The sequence below is a fragment of the Armigeres subalbatus genome, chromosome 1 (genome assembly GCF_024139115.2).
Source record: "Armigeres subalbatus isolate Guangzhou_Male chromosome 1, GZ_Asu_2, whole genome shotgun sequence".
Taxonomy (NCBI): Eukaryota; Metazoa; Arthropoda; class Insecta; order Diptera; family Culicidae; genus Armigeres; species Armigeres subalbatus.
Genome location: NC_085139.1, coordinates 279,320,004 through 279,342,112, shown reverse-complemented (window position 1 = coordinate 279,342,112; position 22,109 = coordinate 279,320,004). Strand labels below are relative to the sequence as shown.

The 22,109-nt window shown below is 46.3% G+C and overlaps 1 protein-coding gene across 1 annotated transcript; it reads left to right on the top strand.

Annotated features, from left to right (window-relative positions):
* The first annotated feature begins 2,343 nt into the window (after positions 1-2,343).
* LOC134207365 (tigger transposable element-derived protein 6-like) lies at positions 2,344-3,433 on the top strand. The gene is made up of 2 exons (XM_062683087.1): positions 2,344-2,898; positions 2,954-3,433. The coding sequence occupies exons 1-2, from the start codon at positions 2,344-2,346 to the stop codon at positions 3,431-3,433; spliced, it is 1,035 nt and encodes a 344-aa protein (XP_062539071.1).
* Positions 3,434-22,109: the final 18,676 nt, after the last annotated feature.

Below are 22,109 nucleotides of genomic sequence, written 5' to 3'. Positions count from 1 at the left end.
ATTTCGTAATGCTAATTTCGCCTTCTAAGTAGGGATGGAAATACTCGCATCACGGGTAAGAAAAGAGTGAAATTGAGCAACCAAAAACGCCACACTCGCGAGGATTGGTTTTTATGCTATAGACAATACTGTGTAGTGGTGCCGTAGTCATTGACTCGATTAGTGGCATCAAAAATATGCCAACTTGACACGCGCCTGGGTTGCTTCGAATAGAATGGATACATTTCCTTGACAATAACAATAAACAAGTATGTTCTTGCTCATTCGTAAAAAAAATAATGACTCGCAAAGCTTCACGAATATTTTTCGGTGTTCTTTTTTTATGGTTTCTCTGCAAGTGGTGGGTGAGCAAAAAAAAAGACAAAACAAATGTTCGCGAGTATTTTGCATTGTCTACTTCTCGGTTTGAGGGTTAGGCTCACAGATTTCCACCACTGCTTCTAAGTAAACTAAATGGGTTACTTTTTCTTGAGTAAAAATATTCCTTTTCACGCAAGAAAAGTGATATTTCTCACAGAGCTGTCGAATCCTTTGAAGGAAATTTACTAAAATAATAAATTGAAAGAAATTTACTAAATGCATATCACTCAAAAATTGATACCCTCGTAATGTTTTTGTGTGGAAGGGTTCTTAAATTTATGTGAGTTTTGATACTCTAACAGATCCCCTGTGTTATGTAATTTGGAAAAGGCTTTGAATATGCCGAAAGAGTTGAGAAATAAAACGGGGCAAATATGTAAATGGATTTAACTTAGCTTAGCTTTGAGTGTTCACACATATTAATGGTTGCTATTCTGTGATTGGCCAGAACCAGTTACATTTCGCAAAGAAGCAACTGAATGATTGGCTGGAAGCCACTTATGTCGAAAAATAGCTCGTCGATACTTCCGAAGTTTTGTTATCATGAATTAAATGAAGTTAAAACAAAAACATTGTACGCCATATTGAATGAATGGTGGGTAGGCGTATTAGCCTTCTCTTCAGTCCCCTGCTTGTTTCGCAGGCGCATTCCAAAAAAATGATTCCCTGGGCATGAGCATGATTGACCGCCCACGATTGCTACTCCGTTATTGCCTGGTCAGCTGTAATTACACAGAGAAGCAACAGATGAAGTTTGAGACTAACATCATCTTCAATGTGTAAGAACTGGTGACGCTTGCCGTGTCCGAATGCAGGTCAATTAAGGAATATGTTGGAAACTGTTGACGTGATACTTGCTTTGTTAGAAGCCGACGAGTCATCTGCACTTCCACGAGAAATCACAGGGATGTTGGATATGTGTTAGGGAGTGTGGCGGGGTTCGTTTTTGTTAACGGTCTACCGTGTATAGCTTGTAGTTTGATTTACAAAAAAAATGAACGAACTCTAATTATTTTAATTTTCGACCTCACTACACAACTGGATGCGAACTAAATTTTCTCTTTTTGATCAATTTACTCACCCGCTAAATTCAAATTAAAAATATCAGTGACCGGCTGATTGTTTTGCTCTCCGCACAAAGCAGAACTGAATTTCGATGACCGGCTGATCGCTCTGCTTACTGCAGAAACACGACTGGACAAAAAAAAACATTTTTCACTTTCTGATTTATTTACTCACCCGCGCAGAGCAGAACAAAATTACGGTGACCGGCCGGTCGTTTTGCTTTCCGCACAAAGCAGAACAAAATTACGGGGACCGGCCGATCCGCTTACTGGAGAAACACACGAAAATTTTCGCGAAAAATGAAAGTGATGAAACGAAAAAAAAATCAATTATCTTCTAGGTTCGCTCTAGAGAAAAGAGGGATGAGAGAAAGTGTTTTTCACTACAAACCCCGAAAAAAGATTCCCATTCGACCCGAAAATCGCTTGTTTTCGTCTCATCGAAACGAAAAGCATACAAACATTGAGAAAATGTGAACATTAATGGATGAATAGATATTATTTGCTATAATGCAATATAAGCTATCACCTATGGGGCAGTGCGCCGAATGAATTCTTTGACGTTTGAGCGGTGCGCTGTTTACTAAAACTGAACACCTTTTCATACATCGAATTCATTCTTATTGAAACGACGTTTTTGTTACGCACACGCAATGCATATATGCCTACATACAATCATACACAAACATACAAACACAAACATGCAAACACTAACATACAAACACAAACATACACACACATACACACGCACATTTGGAAATTCTATCATAACATTTATCTGGATAATTGAATCCTAGTTTCAACGTATGTATATGCTAAACGATAGAGTTGCTCTAAGAGCTGTCAAAAATCGCCGGGTATCGCAATTGTTTTCGTTTGTTTTTTTTCGGTTGTTGGTGTTAAGTGTAGTTCCGTGAAAATGCCTCGAAAATACGTCCGAAAAACCTCCAGACAGTCGTGGTCATTGTCCAGCTTGCAGTCCGCTATCCGAGCAGTGGAAGAAGGTCTGGCCAAAGGTACAGCAGCTCGGATTTACGGCATTCCGAAAAAAACTTTGTTGCGCTATATCGCAAAGGGAAGTGAAGTACCGGTGGTTGCCAAGCTTGGCCGTTTCACAACAGTTCTGTCCCGTGATCAAGAAGAAGAGATCGTCAATCACGCGGTTTTGATGTCACAGTCCGCGATTGGGATGAACCACAAAGATATCCGAGAGCTGGCATATCAAATCGCCGAAAAATATGCGGTACCTCATGGATGGAAAGACGGGTTAGCAGGAGTCGATTGGCTTCGGAACTTCCTTAAACGGCATACCGATTTGAAATTGAGGAAAGTGGAAAATACATCCCTTGCCCGCCTCACAGGTTTCAACAGGGAGAGCGTTCGATCCTTTTTTAATTTATTGACAACGACAATGGTCAAGGGACAATATTCACCGGAACAAGTTTGGAATGTGGATGAAACAGGTTTCAGTACGGTAAGTATATTTTTTCAATTAGTTCTTCCACACACTGACTCTTTTTTTAATACAGGTTCAATCACGGCCCATGAAAGTTTTTGCCAAAAAAGGCCAACGTCAGGTGGCAGCGATATCATCAGCCGAGCGTGGAACTAATACAACGGTTATTCTGGCTATGTCCGCATCGGGAGATTACGTTCCTCCAGCTTTTGTATTTCCAAGAGCACGCCTTACTGAAGCTCTGAAATCGGGAGCCCCGGATAACTCGCTTTTTTTGTGCAACCCTAGCGGTTGGAGCACAATTGAAACATGTTCGGCTTGGTTCGATCATTTCTTGCGGTACGCAAAACCCACTGCTGGCCAGCCAATTCTTCTGATCTTGGATGGACATTCCAGCCATACCAAAAACATCCATATGCTTGAAAAAGCATCCGCCAGTAACGTACGCATACTGTCAATACCACCCCACACCTCTCACAAGCTTCAGCCTCTATATGTTTCTGTAATGGGCCCTGTAAAAGGAAATATGCTGATGCAATGTGCCAGCTCATGAAGTCCAGCCGGGCAGGATCGTCACCATTCATGATGTCGCTGGTTTGGTGAACAAAGCCCTAACCACCACCGGAACTGTGGCAAATGCCTTGAATGGGTTTCGAGCAACGGGTATTTATCCTTTAAACAGCGAAATTTTCAAGGACTCGGATTTCGCAACATCGGATTTTCTTGAGCAAAATTCAAAGGTCATCGATACCAAGACATCGGAAACTGTAAATGATGGTGGGTAAGATTTAATTATGCAACAATCCATTATTAATTTCTGAACTGTTCTTCTAATAGCGGCACAAATCGTTGATTATGAACTCTTGAATAAGGAGAACATAGCGGGTCCATCCGGTGTATCGACCAACGACTGGAGGAACCAGCTACAACGACAAACATTTCAGACCACCTTAATCCGGCTGACATTTGGAAAACGAACTCACCGAGTGGATCGACCAATAATGTAACGGCCGACGAAAGTTACCTTGTCGCCGGGGAGTTTTCTTTTGAGAAACAAACTGAGGAAGAGGTGTTTACTGTTGATCCGGATATATATTATTTGATTGCAGACAACGGCAAAATCGTTATTGAATCACCGGCTGAGTCGGAAAATACGTGCTTGGAAAATATGGTGGTAGATATTTCGATGATCGTGCCGAGTGCTATGAAACCAGATAATATACAATCATCAATGGTAGAGTCTGATGAATTCTCGACAAACCATTACATGCAAAATCGTTCATATTTGTCTGCGACAACCATGGTTCCCCCTAAGACAGGAGAAAGAGATTTGAAAATGAAACAGCGTAAAATAAAACGGGTTGGTAAGGCGGAAGATTTGACATCATCGTCGTATCGTAGACAGCTGCGTGAGGCTAATGCTTCGAAGGCCATCAAAAATATCAACAAAAGACAAAACACAAGTATATGAAAGTAGATGCAATGGAAGACAGTCTGTGTGTTACTTGCGGAGATCGATTCAGTTCGTCAGTTATGGGTGATGGATGGAGTAATTGTTCGTTCTGTCACACATGGTTCCACGACAAGTGTAATGGAGGAGATCCACTGCTCTGCAAGTATTGTGGCTAAGCATTTTTTCTTGTGAGAACCTTTTATTGGTCATAATACCACCACTATTTGATATACTTACACTGTAATATTTTGATGAATTATCAATAAATAAAATTGAATCAATATATACCAATGAAATACATTCATAGAAAATGCGTATTTTATAAATACACGCTCTTATCACAAGATCCCATGTTCGAAGCAGTTTCACCAGCTTTATCGGTTCAGATTGTTGCCTTTCTCTTATACAAAGTATAGGTAAAGGATAAATTATTGTTTATTTATTCAAACTAAGGCCGAAGTGCCCTGTGCAGTACATAAAAGTCACAAATCGTCTTCCACCTGATCGATCCACCTTGCTCGCTGTGCACCTCGCCTTCTTGTGCTCGTCGTCGCTATCGAGAACCATTTTCATCGGGTTACTGTCCCACATTCTAGTTACGTGCCCGGCCTACCGCAGTCTTCCGATTTTCGCGGTGTGAACAATGGATGGTTCTCCCTACAGCTGATGCAACTCGTGGTTCATTCGGTGAGAGGAAAGTGTTGCGTACTACCTATGGCGGGCCCGCTTTTCCACACTTTCTGTCCTGTCCAGCAAATCTCCTGCAGCGCCACGACGTCGAAGTTGTGGGGACGTAATTCATCGTAGATCATCCTGTCGCAATTATTCGTTGCCTAGGTCTTTGCCGTTTATATCGAATCGCGTTATCTCTTATATTGTTCGTAATTATTGGTTTTCCAGGCAGCTTATTGGGCCTGCGCAAACCTCCTGTCTCGTCGGAGGGCCGTCGTATCAGGGCAGTTTAGCGTCCCACCTAACATCAGGACTTGGGCTTGTGCGCTTTGAGCGGCACACGGTCGCTTTGGTGGGGCCTACTTGCGGATACATGCAGCTTTTTATAGAGGTTTAACAAGGCCCACTGTCAAACCCCACCACATCCGAGGCAAGCCCCACAACTCGCAGATGGCCTGGGAAGGGATCGTCAAGCCCTTGGACATAGTCCCTGCTGCCCACGATTTTTTTTTTGAAATTTCTTTTGAAATTGTTTCTGAAACACATTAATTCAGAAGATTTTTTTTTTCCAAAAATACCTGGGCGTATTCCTACACTTTTTTGGGGGATTTCTCCAGAAATTTCTTCCATAAATAAATCCAGACATTCTTCCAGTTATTCCAAAAAAAATCATCAGTTATTCTTCCAAAAATAACCTCCACATTTTTTCTGAAAATTAACCTGGAATTCCCCAATGAAACCCCACGAAAATTACTATAGAAAACTGTCTCAGAAAACCCCTCTCATGAATTCATTAAATTTCTCACCATGGTTGGAATTAAGAGTGATTTTTAAATCAAATTTTGAACTTTAGAATAGTGATATGTACAACAATTTAGGACTTGGTAGTACAACATATATAGATGTATACGTGTCCTACAGACGTTCTAAAGTTTGGCAGAAATCAGATAATGATTAAAATTGTTCAGCAGAAGCGAAAGTAATTTTTAAATATAGTTAGTTGCTTGTGGTATCTTTTCCAAGAAAAGAAATAAGTTAAAAATATATAAATTACTGAGATGCAATCAAATCGTGTTTCAATTAGACCTGTGCGCCGCCGCCACGCCGCCGCCGCCGACACTTATTGACGTACGCCGACGCCGGTCAAGGTGTCGGCGGCGCCATACGCCGATTGGCTCCACGCCGCCGAATTTCGTATTTCACGCCGATGATTGGCCAACACAAAATCACAGTATGTAGTGCGTTTGCATCTAGCGGACCAAGGCAACCTATCAGGCATTGATTAAATAGCTGTTATACCTTTAGCAGATTTGTTTTTATCTCTGTCATTTACCGGCATTGGCGTGTTAAATGCTAGGGCATCCAAGAACTACTTGGCAACAGACCTACAAATCAACGAGCGTAGCGATGAACTTCTAATCTCATATGTAACTTCATGTGGAATAACCTCATTCTGGTCGCATTGGGTGGTTCATTATCTTTTTAAAGATTTGAATGATACATATCTCAATTGGTCTAGTGCTTATATTTGCGGCTACAAGTCATAGTGTTTAAAGTTGAATTTGGATTCCCAGTCTGGTAGAATTTTTTTATATTCCCTGAGCATGGAGTATCATTGTGATAGCTTCGTGATATGCGAATGCAAAAATGGTAACTTGGCCTCTGGAGCTCGATGGGACACGTGACCCATCAAATTGAACATTTCCTTCGCTCATCCTTGTACTTAAATTGCCAGAATTACTCTTAAACGGGTTAAATTTATTTTTATAAAAAAAAAATCCCAAAGAAATTTCTTGGTTTTCCTGAAATAATGTCCGAATGACATCCTGGAGGAAGTTCTGAAGGGATAATTGAAGAAAATTTTTAGAATTTCGAGGAATTTTTGTATTTATCCCCGTGGATGATTGTCTGGAGAAAATTCTGAAGGAATTCTTGGAGGAATGTCCAACAAAATTCTCGAAGAAATTCAGGAATGTCGGCAATTTCTTTAGGAAATTCGCACGGAGATATCCGAAATTTCGCCCAAGAATTTTGGAAGCAAATGGCGGAGAAAATTCCGAAAATACTAGATGAATATCCGAGGCAGAGTAGAGACACTTACGCGAAAATAAAAAGAATCTCCTTTCAACAGTGTAATCCTAAAGTCTAATAAATAAATACGCAAAACTTTATTTTGATAAACAATACCCAAATTAATTTCTGGGTTTTCTTGAAATATTTTCCGAAGGAAGTCCTGGAGAAAGTTCTGAAGGAATGAACCTGAAGAAATTGCTTAGAGTCTTGAGGAATTTATGTATCTATCTTCGTAGTAATTTTTGAAGGATTTTCTGAAGGAATCCCTGGAAAAAATTCAGAAGGCATTCTTGGAGGAATGTAAAAAAAATCTTGAGGGACATTAAAAATTCGTTAATTCCTTTGGAAATTATATCTGATATCTGCAAAATTCGTCCTAGAATTTTGGAAGCAAATGGCGGAGGAAATTCCGGAAGAACTACTAGATGAATATCCGGGGGAATGGAATGTCTGGAAAAGTTTCAGAGGAATTGTTAAAATAATTTCCGAAGAAAATTTTCAAAAGTATGTGTGTGTGTTTTTTTTATTTTATTATTAAAAAGTATGTGTGAATGTACAGTTATCCATCATTCTGGCTTGAGTCTTGCTCTGCATACGGCTCCACCCAATATTACAGTCGAATTTAAAGACCATTCTGCTTTCAATGCACTGCTGAATGAAGGGAAAAAAACGGAAGCGACAGACCCATAAGCAGAGACACTTACGCAAATCCCGCGGGGTCTCCTTTCAACAGACTAATAAATAAATTCGCAATCCTTTTTGAGCTTTTCGAGGGGTAGCTCTTTGGAGAAGGGCGCGTCAAATCCATTACAACTGTGGGGAGTGCACCCATTTACATGGGTAGAAATTCTTATTTCCAATTCCAAAAAGAATTTTTGAAGGAATTCCTGATGGAATTGTCAAAATCAATCTTAAAAGAATTTTTAAAAGAATTTCCAGAAGAATTCCTTAAGATATTTCTTAAGGTCCTAAGAAGTTCCGAAGCAATTCCTAGGGGAAATTTCTAAGAAAAAGTTGATTTCATTTGTGGACTTTTTTTGAAGGAATTCCTGAAGAAATTCCCGATGGAATGGTATATTAGAATGAGTTTCTTGATGTCTTACCGAAATAATTCTTGAATATATTTTCTAGGGAATTTTTTAAGGTATTTTTGAGAAAATCTGTAGAAATTTTCGATGGAACTCCTGCAGTAAATTCTCAAGAAATTCTTGCGCATATCTGAATATCCACAATCTCGATATTTTGGGTGTTTTTCTTGGCATGTAGTCTTGATTATAGAGTCAAAGCTGAGTTTGTTTCACTACTGTTCAGATTTTCGAAGAAAATGTAGGAATTTCTATTTAAATTTCAATAGCTATTTGTTTGAAACATCCACTTAAAAATCCTTCATTTCAAATTCTGTTCGAAAATCTCTTCAGGTTCTTTTTTAGTTATTCCTTCAAGAATTGAGTCGGAAGTTCCTCCATGTATTTATTCGAAAATCTCTTTAGAAAAACCACAGGAATTTATGAACATTCATCCAGGGATTCCGTCAGAAAACCTTCTAGAAAGGCCTTTTATTTATTTTTCAGAAACTCCTTTGGAACATCCTCCAGGAAGTCCTTAGAAAATTCCTTCACTAAACTATACAAAACTTCTGCAGGAATATTTTCGGAACGAATCATAATATGGAGGAATTTTCGAAGAAACTCCAGAGGGAATTTGAATGTTGAACTTATTTTAAATTTAATAAAAATAACACGTAAACAAATATTTAAAAAAATGAATGAATTTACAAACAAAATTTCCGAAGATTTTCCAAAAGAATTTCAGAAGAGATTCCCGAAAGAGTTCTTAGAGGAATTTTAGAAGAAATTTTCGAGATCTACAGGAATTTTTGGAAAAGTTGCTAAAGGAATTTCAGGAGGAATGTCCGAATCAATTCCTAAAGGAAATTTGGAAAAAAATCCTAGAGAAAGTTCTAAATAAATTCCAGAGGGAAATTTCGAGAGAATACCAAAAATATCTTCCTAGAGTTTCAAAAGAAATTGTTGAGGAATTACTGGAAGATTTTTTTTAAGAAATTCCAAAAACAAATTCCTGAAGGGATTTCTAAGAAAAAAAATCCTAAGTCTGATTTCAGAGGTTTTTTTCCAAAAGGGATTTCCGGTTGTATTCCTAAATCAGTGTCCGTAGGTATTCCTATAGAAGTTCTTGAAAGATTTTCCATGGGAATTTTCTAAGGAATTCTTAAAGGAATTTTCAAAGGAACCACTAAAAAAATGTCCAATGAATTTCTAAAGAAATTCCTAAAAGAATCCGTAAAGGAATTTCCGAAGCAATCCCTAAAGTAATTTCCAAGGACATTCCTGAAGGAACTTTTGAAGAAATTTCGGAACGAATTAACGAAGAAATACCCAAATAAATTTTCAAGGGAATTCTTAGAAGAAGTTCTGAAGGAATTCATTAGAGAACATCTTAATTAATGCTTAGAATTCCTTTTTCGAATTTTCTGAGGAATATCTTGAGGAATTTCCAAACGAATTTCTAGATTTGTATCCAAATTACTTTCCAATGAACTTATGTGCTGTGATGCGGCAATGTCCTGGTGGAGGATGTGATATAAACTTTTGCTGTGGACATACAAGCTACACCTATTAGGATGTTCACCCCATCAATCTGACGGTAGCTAGTAATTGTACAAAAAAAATAATAAAAAGCATCATATGGATTGCTGCGTGAAACTTTTTTTCTCAGCTCAAACTTCTTCACGCCGATTCACGCCGCCGCCGAACATTGCTTACGGCGTGACGCCGCCGACGCCGCCGCCGCCGGTGTAAAAATGGCCTTACGCCGCCGCCGCTCACAAATACTTCGGCGCACAGGTCTAGTTTCAATTTAGTTATGATTATTCGGTTGTTTAAAAGTGTTCCAATTTCCTGTTCTATTTCTAAATGCTTTCATATGACATAACCTCAATGGCGAGGAGCATTTTACATCATTATTTTGGATCGTTTTACCCCAATGTAGTGGTGCATGTTTACCAATGTTATGATGCATTCTGCCCCATCGTTTTGGCATTTCGCCCCACTATCGTTTTTTTTAGTGACGAAGAAAAACATGTTTTTTACTAAAATTATGAGTTTTTGAATGTAAAATAGGTCATGTCCCAATAGAATGCATATCCAAGAACTGTACATCACCATCGCGGACAAATCTGTCCCTCAAGCTTTTCCAGCAATTTTTTTTTATCGAATCAACTATAATGATAAAATAAATATATTTCATACATTCACTATGTTTTTATAAAAACAATACCTACCAGACTCTTTCAATTCAGCTGCTATTTCCACCCAGATCTCATCTTTTTTTCAAAACATTACGATAATCCTTACCAGATTTCACCCATGAGCAATTGTGCTGCTTTACTTTGTTAAGTTATTAAGTTATTAAGTCGCACGTAGTTTCAAAATCCATTTTGTTTAATTTTATTTTCACGTTTTCAAAAAAAAAAGTTTGAACAAGACGTAAACCTGCGCGTTGATTTTAATTTTTTTTAAAACAAAGGCTCATATAGTAAGCAACAGTTTCAAAACAACGCGTCAACGAGACGCGAAGCTAAACGCGCTCTTGTCATCCAGCCTTAAGTCGAATGCAACAGTTAGAATCGCGAAAAGCATCATTACCACTTGGGGTCATTACCACTTGGTATCTGAGGGCAAGAAAACTGAATTATAAGTGCCCTTTCTAAACGATTATCCGACCTCCAAACTGTCAGCGAGGGCGCTGACGTCACCCCCGTCGACGGTTTCCAACAATGTTTATATTTTAAATTACGTAAATTTTGTTCTTAACCAGTGACAAAAGTAATCGAATGAATTATCTTAAAATATTCATGCATGATGATGAAATTCCTCAATGCACCAAACTGTTTTACGTAGTTTACGTTGGGCGGCCGTGTCTGGTACATAACCCTTCAGATTTTTCCTCCGTTGGTCGTTGGTAGCGCTTTTCAACTGGAAGTTAATTTTATGATTTATGCCCTGTGTCAATATGTAGCATCGTAGTTTTGCAATGATTTACGAGCAATCCAATACTGTGTCCATTGGTGCGGTGTGTAGATGACCAACATTATCTCGATTCTCGACACGTTTGCACATGTCTCTATAGGAAAGTAATCAAATTGATTTTTTTTCTGCAAACGGAAACCGCAAGATGTCGCCTAATAATTCATTCCAATTTACTAATGATAATTGGCTGTGCAAATAATTTATATTTATGAACTTCAACACGTCAACCATCTCATTTGTCCACGGAAAGGTTGACATCACGTCACCTATAGAGCGCTTTTGGTTTTCAATGTTTTTCCTCGGTGGGGTAGCAACAGAACAAAGGGTTGATTAGGCTGGACGAACGAATTTAATTTCGCCAAACTCGCGCGCACTAATGGATCTATTATTCCGGCAAGGTTTAATTAATTTCACAACTGACCATCGGATATTTCTGGAGCTTCGTACAAAGAGCATTCTTTTGCAAATTCGAAGCACATGGCGTTACCACTTCGGACCGACATATGGGCGAATCGTCAGGTCCACCACCACGGTCCAACGACCGCACAGATTGGATTGGAATTTACTGAGGAAGGAACGAGTACCATTGACGACTTCGTCCAAGTGTTGACGAATAGCCTTTTACTGCGTGGCGAAAAATCGTTGGTTCTCGCGATCTGAGCATTTGAACCACCGAAATGGATTGGATCATGGCTGACAGAAAGATGAATCTGTTCGTTTGATTATTCTTTGACATTACGAAAATTTATATAAGTGAAGCCATTTTTCAAATTAAAACATACGGTTTGAGTATTTATCTGAACCAGTTAACACGAAAATGTATTTGTCTGTTTCAATTTATGAAGGAAAGCACGGCATTCACGAAACATTTGGATTGATCCAATTTAATTGACAGACTATGGAATGTTTATTTTACCTGATGGATATTCGGCATCTAAAATCTACATCCAATCCAAATCCAATCCAAATCCAAGCCAAATTCAATCCAAATCCAATCCAAATCCAATCCAAATCCAATCCAAATCCAATCCAAATTCAATCCAAATCCAATCCAATCCAAATCCAATCCAAATCCAATCCAAATCCAATCCAAATCCAATCCAAATCCAATCCAATCCAAATCCAATCAAAATCCAATCCAAATCCAATCAAATCAATCAATCAGTCAAATCAATCCAAATCCAATCCAAATCAATCCAAATCAATCAATCAAATCCAGTCCAGTCCAGTCAAATCAATCCAAATCAAGTCAATCAGATCCAGTCAGATCAAATCCAGGTCAATCCAAATCAGTCAGATCAAATCCAAATCAGATCCAAATCAATCAGGTCAGATCCAGTCAGGTCAGTCCAGATCAAGTCAGGTCAGTCAAATCCAGTCAAATCGGTCAAATCAATCCAAATCAGTCCAGATCCAGTCCAGGATCCAGTCCAGTCAGTCCAGGTCAGGTCCAGTCCAGTCGGTCAGTCAGGTCAGTCCAGATCCAGTCAGGTCAGTCAGGTCCAGTCCAGGTCAGTCCAGGTCCAGTCAGATCCAGTCCAGTCCAGGTCCAGTCCAGTCAGTCAGGTCAGTCCAGATCCAGTCCAGTCCAGTCAGGTCAGTCCAGATCCAGTCAGTCAGGTCAGTCAGGTCAGTCCAGTCAGTCAGATCCAGTCAGTCCAGTCAGGTCAGTCCAGTCAGTCCAGTCAGGTCAGTCAGTCCAGTCAGTCCAGTCAGTCAGTCAATCAGTCCAGTCAGTCCAGATCCAGTCCAGATCCAGTCCAGTCCAGTCAGTCAGTCAGATCCAGTCCAGGTCAGTCAGGTCAGTCAGTCCAGATCCAGTCAGGTCAGTCCAGGTCAGTCCAGGTCAGTCCAGATCCAGTCAGGTCAGTCCGATCAGTCCAGGTCAGTCCAGGTCGGTCAGATCGGTCAGATCCAGTCCAGGTCCAGTCCAGGTCAGTCCAGATCCAGTCAGATCCAGTCAGGTCAGTCCAGATCAGTCCAGGTCAGTCAGGTCAGTCAGATCCAGTCGAGTCCAGTCCAGGTCAGTCCAGTCAGATCGGTCAGATCCAGTCCAGATCAGTCCAGGTCAGTCAAGTCAGTCAGATCGGTCCAGGTCAGATCCAGGTCAGGATCCAGTCCAGTCCAGTCCAGTCCAGTCAGTCCAGTCCAGATCCAGGTCAGTCCAGATCCAGTCCAGTCAGTCCAGATCCGGTCCAGTCAGGTCAGTCCAGTCCAGTCAGTCAGTCAGGTCAGTCCAGATCCAGTCCAGATCCAGTCCAGATCAGTCCAGGTCAGTCAAGTCAGTCCAGGTCCAGTCCAAGGTCAGTCAGGTCAGTCAAGGTCAGTCAGATCCAGTCAGTCAGGTCAGTCAGGTCCAGTCCAGAGTCCAGTCAGGTCAGTCAGGTCAGTCAGATCGTCAGATCAGTCCAGATCCAGTCCAGATCCAGTCCAGGTCAGTCCAGATCCAGTCCAGTCGGTCAGATCCAGTCCAGATCCAGTCAGGTCAGGTCAGTCCAGGTCAGTCCAGATCGGTCCAGATCCAGTCCAGGTCAGTCCAGATCCAGTCCAGATCCAGTCCAGGTCAGTCCAGGTCAGTCAGATCCAGTCCAGGTCAGTCCAGGTCAGTCCAGATCCAGTCAGAGTCAGTCCAGGTCGGTCCAGATCCAGTCCAGGTCAGTCCAGGTCCAGTCAGGTCAGTCCAGATCCAGTCAGGTCAGTCCAGGTCAGTCCAGGTCAGTCCAGATCAGTCAGATCCAGTCAGTCAGTCCAGATCCAGTCAGGTCAGTCAGGTCAGTCCAGGTCAGTCCAGATCCAGTCAGGTCAGTCAGTCAGTCAGTCCAGTCCAGATCCAGTCCAGGTCAGTCAAGTCAGTCCAAGTCAGTCCAGTCCAGTCAGATCCAGTCAGTCCAGATCCAGTCAGGTCAGTCCAGATCAGTCCAGGTCAGTCCAGGTCAGTCAGATCCAGTCCAGATCCAGTCCAGGTCAGTCAGATCAGTCAGATCAGTCCAGGTCAGTCCAGGTCAGTCCAGATCCAGTCCAGGTCCAGTCAGATCCAGTCCAGGTCCAGTCCAGGTCAGTCAGGTCAGTCCAGATCCAGTCCAGGTCAGTCCAGTCAGTCAGATCCAGTCAGTCCAGGTCAGTCAGTCCAGGTCAGTCCAGATCCAGTCCAGATCCAGTCCAGGTCCAGTCCAGTCAGTCCAGGTCAGTCCAGATCCAGTCAGGTTCAGTCCAGGTCAGTCCAGGTCCAGTCCAGGTCAGTCCAGATCCAGTCAGGTCAGTCCAGGTCAGATCAGTCCAGGTCAGTCAGATCCAGTCCAGATCGGTCAGTCCAGATCCAGTCCAGATCCAGTCCAGGTCAGTCAGTCCAGATCCAGTCCAGGTCAGGTCAGGTCAGTCCAGATCCAGTCCAGGTCAGTCCAGGTCAGTCCAGTCCAGGTCAGTCAGATCCAGTCCAGGTCAGTCCAGGTCAGTCCAGTCAGTCAGATCCAGTCAGGTCCAGTCCAGGTCAGTCCAGTCAGTCCAGGTCAGTCCAGATCGGTCCAGATCCAGTCCAGATCCAGTCCAGTCAGTCCAGGTCGGTCCAGATCGGTCAGTCAGATCCAGTCCAGGTCAGTCAGTCAGTCCAGGATTCAGTCAGTCAGATCCAGATCCAGTCCAGATCAGTCCGGTCAGTCCAGATCCAGTCAAGGTCAGTCCAGATCCAGTCCAGGTCCAGTCAGGTCCAGGTCCAGTCCAGGTCAGTCCAGGTCCAGTCCAGGTCAGTCCAGATCCAGTCCGTCAGATCAGTCCAGGTCAGTCCAGGTCAGTCCAGTCAGTCAGGTCAGTCCAGGTCAGTCCAGATCGATCCAGGTCCAGTCCAGGTCAGTCCAGGTCCAGTCCAGGTCAGTCAGGTCCAGTCCAGGTCCAGTCCAGGTCCAGTCAGATCCAGTCCAGATCCAGTCCAGATCAGTCAGGTCAGTCCAGATCCAGTCCAGGTCAGTCAGAGTCAGTCCAGATCCAGTCCAGATCCAGTCCAGGTCAGTCCAGGTCAGTCCAGATCCAGTCCAGGTCAGTCCAGATCCAGTCCAAGATCCAGTCAAGTCCAGTCCAGGTCAGTCCAGTCAGTCCAGGTCGGTCAGATCCAGTCCAGGTCAGTCCAGGTCAGTCCAGATCCAGTCAGATCCAGTCAGTCAGGTCAGATCCAGTCCAGGTCAGTCCAGTCAGTCCAGTCCAGTCAGTCCAGATCAGTCCAGGTCAGTCCAGATCCAGTCCAGTCAGTCAGTCCAGGTCAGTCCAGTCAAGATCCAGTCAGGTCAGTCCAGATCCAGTCCAGATCCAGTCCAGGTCAGTCCAGATCCAGTCCAGATCCAGTCAAGTCAGTCAGGTCAGTCCAGGTCCAGTCCAGATCAGTCCAGATCAGTCAGATCAGTCAGTCAGTCAGTCCAGGTCCAGTCCAGTCAGGTCAGTCCAGATCCAGTCCAGATCCAGTCCAGGTCAGATCCAGGTCAGTCAGTCCAGTCAGTCAGATCCAGTCCAGGTCCAGGTCAGTCCAGATCCAGTCCAGAGTCAGTCCAGATCCAGTCCAGGTCGGTCAGTCCAGTCCAGATCCAGTCCAGGTCAGTCCAGTCAGTCCAGGTCAGTCAGGTCCAGTCCAGGTCAGTCAGTCCAGGTCCAGTCCAGATCCAGTCCAGGTCAGTCAGGTCAGTCCAGGTCAGTCAGATCAGTCCAGGTCAGTCAGGTCAGTCCAGATCCAGTCCAGATCCAGTCCAAGGTCAGTCCAGATCGGTCCAGGTCAGTCCAGATCCAGTCCAGATCCAGTCCAGGTCAGTCCAGGTCAGTCCAGATCCAGTCAGTCAGTCCAGTCCAGGTCAGTCAGATCAGTCCAGATCGGTCAGGTCAGTCCAGTCGGTCCAGATCAGTCCAGATCAGTCAGATCCAGTCCAGGTCAGTCCAGTCAGTCCAGGTCAGTCCAGATCCAGTCAGGTCAGTCCAGGTCAGTCCAGATCCAGTCCAGATCGGTCAGATCAGTCAGATCCAGTCAGTCCAGTCAGTCCAGTCAGTCAGATCCAGTCCAGGTCGGTCAGTCCAAGTCAGTCCAGATCCAGTCCAGGTCAGTCCAGATCCAGTCCAGATCCAGTCAGGTCAGTCAAGTCAGTCCAGATCCAGTCCAGGTCAGTCCAGATCCAGTCAGATCCAGTCAGGTCAGTCAGATCCAGTCAGTCCAGATCCAGTCCAGGTCCAGTCCAGGTCAGTCCAGATCCAGTCAGGTCAGTCCAGATCCAGATCGTCAGGTCCAGTCCAGGTCCAGTCCAGGTCAGTCAGGATCCAGTCCAGGTCCAGTCCAGGTCGGTCAGATCCAGTCCAGGTCAGTCCAGGTCGGTCCAGATCCAGTCCAGGATCCAGTCCAGGTCAGGTCCAGGTCAGTCAGGTCCAGTCCAGGTCCAGTCAGTCCAGTCCAGATCCAGGTCAGTCCAGATCCAGGTCCAGTCCAGGTCCAGTCAGATCCAGTCCAGGTCAGTCCAGGTCCAGATCCAGTCAGGTCAGTCCAGATCAGTCCAGATCCAGTCCAGATCCAGTCCAGATCCAGTCCAGGTCAGTCCAGGTCAGTCCAGGTCAGTCCAGGTCAGTCAGTCAGTCCAGGTCAGTCCAGTCAGGTCCAGTCCAGATCCAGTCCAGGTCAGTCCAGGTCCAGTCAGTCAGATCCAGTCCAGATCCAGTCCAGATCCAGTCCAGGTCAGTCCAAGATCAGTCAGTCCAGTCAGTCCAGATCCAGGTCAGATCGGTCAGGTCAGTCCAGTCAGTCAGTCAGATCCAGTCCAGGTCAGTCCAGGTCAGTCCAGGTCAGTCCAGATCCAGTCAAGTCCAGTCCAGATCCAGTCAGTCCAGTCCAGATCCAGTCCAAGGTCAGTCCAGGTCAGTCCAGGTCCAGTCCAGATCAGTCCAGTCCAGGTCAGATCCAGTCAGGTCAGTCAGATCCAGTCCAGGTCAGTCCAGTCAGTCCAGGTCAGTCCAGGTCAGTCCAGGTCCAGTCCAGATCAGTCAGATCCAGTCCAGATCCAGTCAGGTCAGTCCAGATCCAGTCCAGGTCCAGTCCAGGTCAGTCCAGGTCAGTCCAGGTCAGGTCAGATCCAGTCGGTCAGTCCAGGTCAGTCCAGATCCAGTCCAGGTCAGTCCAGATCCAGTCCAGGTCGGTCAGGTCCAGATCAGTCAGGTCAGTCCAGGTCAGTCCAGTCAGTCAGATCAGTCCAGGTCAGTCAGGTCCAGTCAAGTCCAGTCCAGTCCAGGTCAGTCAGATCCAGTCAGGTCAGTCCAGGTCAGTCCAGATCCAGTCCAGATCCAGTCCAGGTCAGTCCAGATCCAGTCAGTCAGTCAGGTCCAGTCAGGTCCAGGTCAGTCCAGGTCAGTCCAGATCCAGTCAGATCCAGTCCAGGTCAGTCAGGTCAGTCCAGATCCAGTCCAGGTCCAGTCCAGATCCAGTCCAGGTCAGTCCAGGTCCAGTCAGGTCGGTCCAGATCCAGTCAGTCCAGATCCGGTCAGATCCAGTCCAGGTCCAGATCCAGTCCAGGTCCAGTCCAGATCAGTCCAGGTCAGTCCAGGTCAGTCCAGATCCAGTCCAGGTCAGGTCAGTCCAGATCGGTCAGATCCAGTCCAGATCAGTCAGGTCAGTCCAGATCCAGTCCAGGTCAGTCCAGATCAGTCCAGGTCAGTCAGATCCAGGTCAGATCCAGTCCAGGTCAGTCCAGGTCAGATCCAGTCCAGTCAGTCCAGATCCAGTCCAGGTCAGTCCAGGTCGGTCAGGTCCAGTCCAAGTCGGTCCAGATCCAGTCAGGTCAGTCCAGGTCAGTCCAGGTCAGTCCAGGTCAGTCCAGATCCAGTCAGTCAGGTCAGTCCAGGTCAGTCCAGATCCAGTCCAGATCAGTCCAGATCCAGTCCAGGTCAGTCAGGTCGGTCCAGGTCAGTCCAGATCCAGTCCAGTCCAGTCAGTCAGTCCAGTCCAGTCAGTCCAGGTCCAGTCCAGGTCAGTCCAGTCAGTCCAGTCCAGATCCAGTCAGGTCAGTCCAGATCCAGTCCAGATCCAGTCAGGTCAGTCAGGTCAGTCCAGGTCCAGTCCAGGTCAGTCAGGTCCAGTCAGTCAGATCAGTCCAAGTCAGTCCAGGTCCAGGTCAGTCCAGATCCAGTCAGGTCAGTCCAGATCCAGTCAGATCCAGTCCAGGTCAGTCCAGGTCAGTCCAGGTCCAGTCCAGATCCAGTCAGATCCAGTCCAGATCCAGTCAGATCAGTCCAGGTCCAGTCCAGGTCAGTCAGATCCAGTCCAGGTCAGTCAGGTCAGTCAGGTCAGTCCAGATCCAGTCAGGTCAGTCCAGTCGATCCAGATCCAGTCCAGGTCAGTCAGGTCGGTCAGGTCCAGTCAGGTCGAGTCCAGGTCCAGTCCAGGTCAGTCCAGATCCAGTCCAGGTCGGTCCAGATCCAGTCCAAGTCAGTCAGGTCAGTCCAGATCCAGTCCAGGTCCAGTCAGTCCAGTCAGGTCAGTCAGATCCAGTCCAGTCAGTCCAGATCCAGTCCAGATCCAGTCAGGTCCAGTCCAGGTCAGTCAGTCAAGGTCAGTCCAGGTCAGATCCAGTCCAGGTCAGTCCAGATCCAGTCCAGGTCAGTCCAGATCCAGTCCAGATCCAGTCCAGGTCAGTCCAGATCCAGTCCAGGTCAGTCCAAGTCAGTCCAGGTCAGTCCAGGTCCAGTCCAGATCCAGTCAGGTCAGTCCAGATCCAGTCCAGGTCCAGTCCAGTCCAGTCAGTCAGTCAGATCCAGTCCAGGTCAGTCCAGATCAGTCCAGATCAGTCCAGATCCAGTCCAGGTCAGTCCAGGTCAGTCCAGGTCAGTCCAGATCCAGTCCAGATCCAGTCAGTCCAGTCAGATCCAGTCCAGATCCAGTCAGGTCAGTCCAGGTCAGTCCAGGTCAGTCCAGGTCAGTCCAGGTCAGTCAGATCCAGTCCAGATCAGTCCAGATCCAGTCCAGATCAGTCAGGTCAGTCCAGATCCAGTCAGGTCAGTCAGTCAGATCCAGTCCAGGTCAGTCCAGATCCAGTCAGATCAGGTCAGATCCAGTCCAGGTCAGTCCAGGTCAGTCAGATCCAGTCCAGGTCAGTCCAGATCCAGTCCAGGTCCAGTCCAGGATCCAGTCCAGGATCAGTCAGTCAGGTCAGTCAGGTCAGTCCAGATCCAGTCCAGGTCAGTCAGATCCAGTCAGGTCCAGTCAGGTCAGTCCAGATCCAGTCCAGATCCAGTCAGGTCAGTCCAGATCCAGTCCAGATCCAGTCCAGGTCAGTCAGGTCAGTCCAGATCCAGTCCAGGTCAGTCCAGGTCAGTCAGATCCAGTCCAGGTCCAGTCCAGGTCCAGTCCAGATCCAGGTCCAGGTCAGTCCAGGTCCAGTCAGATCCAGTCAGGTCAGTCCAGATCCAGTCCAGATCCAGTCCAGGTCAGTCCAGATCAGTCCAGATCAGTCAGGTCAGTCCAGATCCAGTCAGATCCAGTCCAGTCCAGTCAGTCAGTCCAGGTCAGTCCAGTCAGTCAGGTCCAGTCAGAGTCCAGTCAGATCGGTCCAGGATCAGTCAGATCTCCAGTCAGGCCAGTCCAGGTCAGGTCAGTCAGTCCAGATCCAGTCCAGTCAAGTCAGGTCGATCAGTCCGGTCAAGGTCCAGTCCAGGTCGGTCAGTCAGTCAAGGTCCAGATCCAGATCCAGGTCAGTCCAGGTCGGTCCAGATCCGGTCCAGATCAGTCAGAGTCAGTCGATCCGGTCAAGATCCAGTCCAGATCCAGTCCAAGGTCCAGTCCAGGTCAGTCGGAGTCAGTCCAGGTCCAGTCCCAGTCAGTCCAGGTCAGTCCAGGTCAGATCCAGATCCAGGTCAGTCAGTCCAGGTCAGATCAGTCCAGGTCGGTCAGTCCAGATCCAGTCAGTCCAGGTCAGTCAGGTCAGTCAGGATCCAGGTCAGGTCAGTCCAGGTCAGGTCTGGAGTCGGTCAGTCCAGTCAGAGTCAGTCGGTCCAGGTCAGTCTAGTCAGTCAAGTCAGTCAGTCAGTCCAGGTCCAGTCCAGATCCAGTCAGGTCAGTCCAAGGTCCAGTCCAGGTCAGTCCAGATCCAGTCCAGTCAGGTCAGTCCAGGTCGGTCCAGGTCAGTCCAGGTCAGTCCAGTCAGATCCAGTCCAGGTCGAGTCAGGTCAGTCAGGTCAGTCCAGGTCAGTCCAGATCCAGTCAGGTCAGTCAGTCAGGTCGGTCAGGTCCAGTCCAGGTCAGTCCAGATCCAGTCCAGGTCCAGTCCAGATCCAGTCCAGGTCAGTCCAGTCAGTCCAGATCCAGTCAGATCCAGTCCAGGTCCAGTCCAGGTCAGTCCAGGTCAGTCAGATCCAGTCAGGTCAGTCCAAATCCAGTCAGATCGGTCCAGATCCAGTCCAGGTCAGTCAGGTCAGTCCAGGTCAGTCCAGATCCAGTCCAGGTCAGTCCAGATCAGTCCAGATCCAGTCAGGTCAGTCCAGTCAGAGTCAGTCCAGGTCAGTCCAGTCCAGATCCAGTCAGGTCGAGTCCAGATCCAGTCAGTCAGATCCAGTCCAGGTCAGTCCAGATCCAGTCCAGGTCAGTCCAGGTCAGTCCAGGTCAGTCAGGTCAGTCCAGATCCAGTCCAGATCCAGTCAGTCCAGGTCAGTCCAGGATCAGTCCAGTCAGTCCAGATCCAGTCCAGGTCAGTCCAGTCAGTCCAGGTCAGTCAGTCCAGTCAGTCAGTCAGATCCAGTCCAGTCCAGGTCAGATCCAGATCCAGTCAGATCCAGTCCAGGTCAGTCAGGTCGATCCAGATCAGTCCAGGTCCAGTCAGATCCAGTCCAGTCAGTCCAGGTCAGTCCAGGTCAGTCCAGATCCAGTCGATCCAGTCAGGTCAGTCCAAGGTCAGTCCAGGTCGATCCAGATCCAGTCAGTCCAGATCCAGTCCAGATCCAGTCCAGGTCGGTCAGGTCAGTCCAGATCCAGTCCAGATCCAGTCCAGGTCAGTCCAGGTCGGTCAGGTCAGTCCAGATCCAGTCAGTCGGTCCAGTCCAGGTCAGTCAGGTCAGTCCAGGTCAGTCAGGTCAGATCCAGTCCAGGTCAGTCAGGTCGGTCAGGTCAGTCCAGATCAGTCCAGGTCAGTCAAGTCCAGTCAGATCCAGTCCAGGTCAGTCCAGATCAGTCCAGGTCAGTCCAGATCAGTCAGATCAGTCAGTCCAGGTCAGTCCAGATCCAGTCCAGATCAGTCCAGATCCAGTCCAAGTCAGTCAGGTCAGTCCAGGTCAGATCGGTCAGGTCAGTCAGGTCAAGTCAGTCCAGGTCCAGTCCAGATCCAGTCAGATCGGTCAGATCCAGTCAGGTCGATCCAGATCCAGGTCAGTCAGATCCAGTCAGTCCAGTCAGGTCCAGTCCAGATCAGTCAGGTCAGTCCAGATCCAGTCCAGGTCAGTCCAAGGTCAGTCCAGGTCAGTCAGATCCAGTCCAGGTCAGTCCAGATCCAGTCCAGGTCAGTCCAGATCCAGTCAGATCAGTCCAGTCAGGTCAGTCCAGATCAGTCCAGATCCAGTCAGATCCAGTCAGGTCCAGTCCAGATCCAGTCCAGATCAGTCAGATCCAGTCAGGTCCAGTCAGTCCAGTCCAGTCAGTCAGTCCAGATCCAGTCCAGTCCGGTCAGGTCAGTCCAGATCAGTCAGGTCAGTCCAGATCGGTCCAGATCCAGTCCAGGTCCAGTCCAGATCCAGTCAGTCAGTCAGATCCAGTCCAGGTCAGTCCAGATCAGTCCAGGTCCAGTCAGGTCAGATCCAGTCCAAGTCAGTCAGTCCAGGTCAGTCAAGTCCAGTCCAGTCAGTCCAAATCAAGTCAAATCCAGTCCAAATCCAGTCCAGGTCAAAGTCCAGGTCATCCAGTCAGTCAGTCCAAATCCAGTCCAGAGTCAGTCAGAGTCAAGTCCAGATCAGTCAATCCAGGTCAATCCAGTCAATCCAAATCCAGT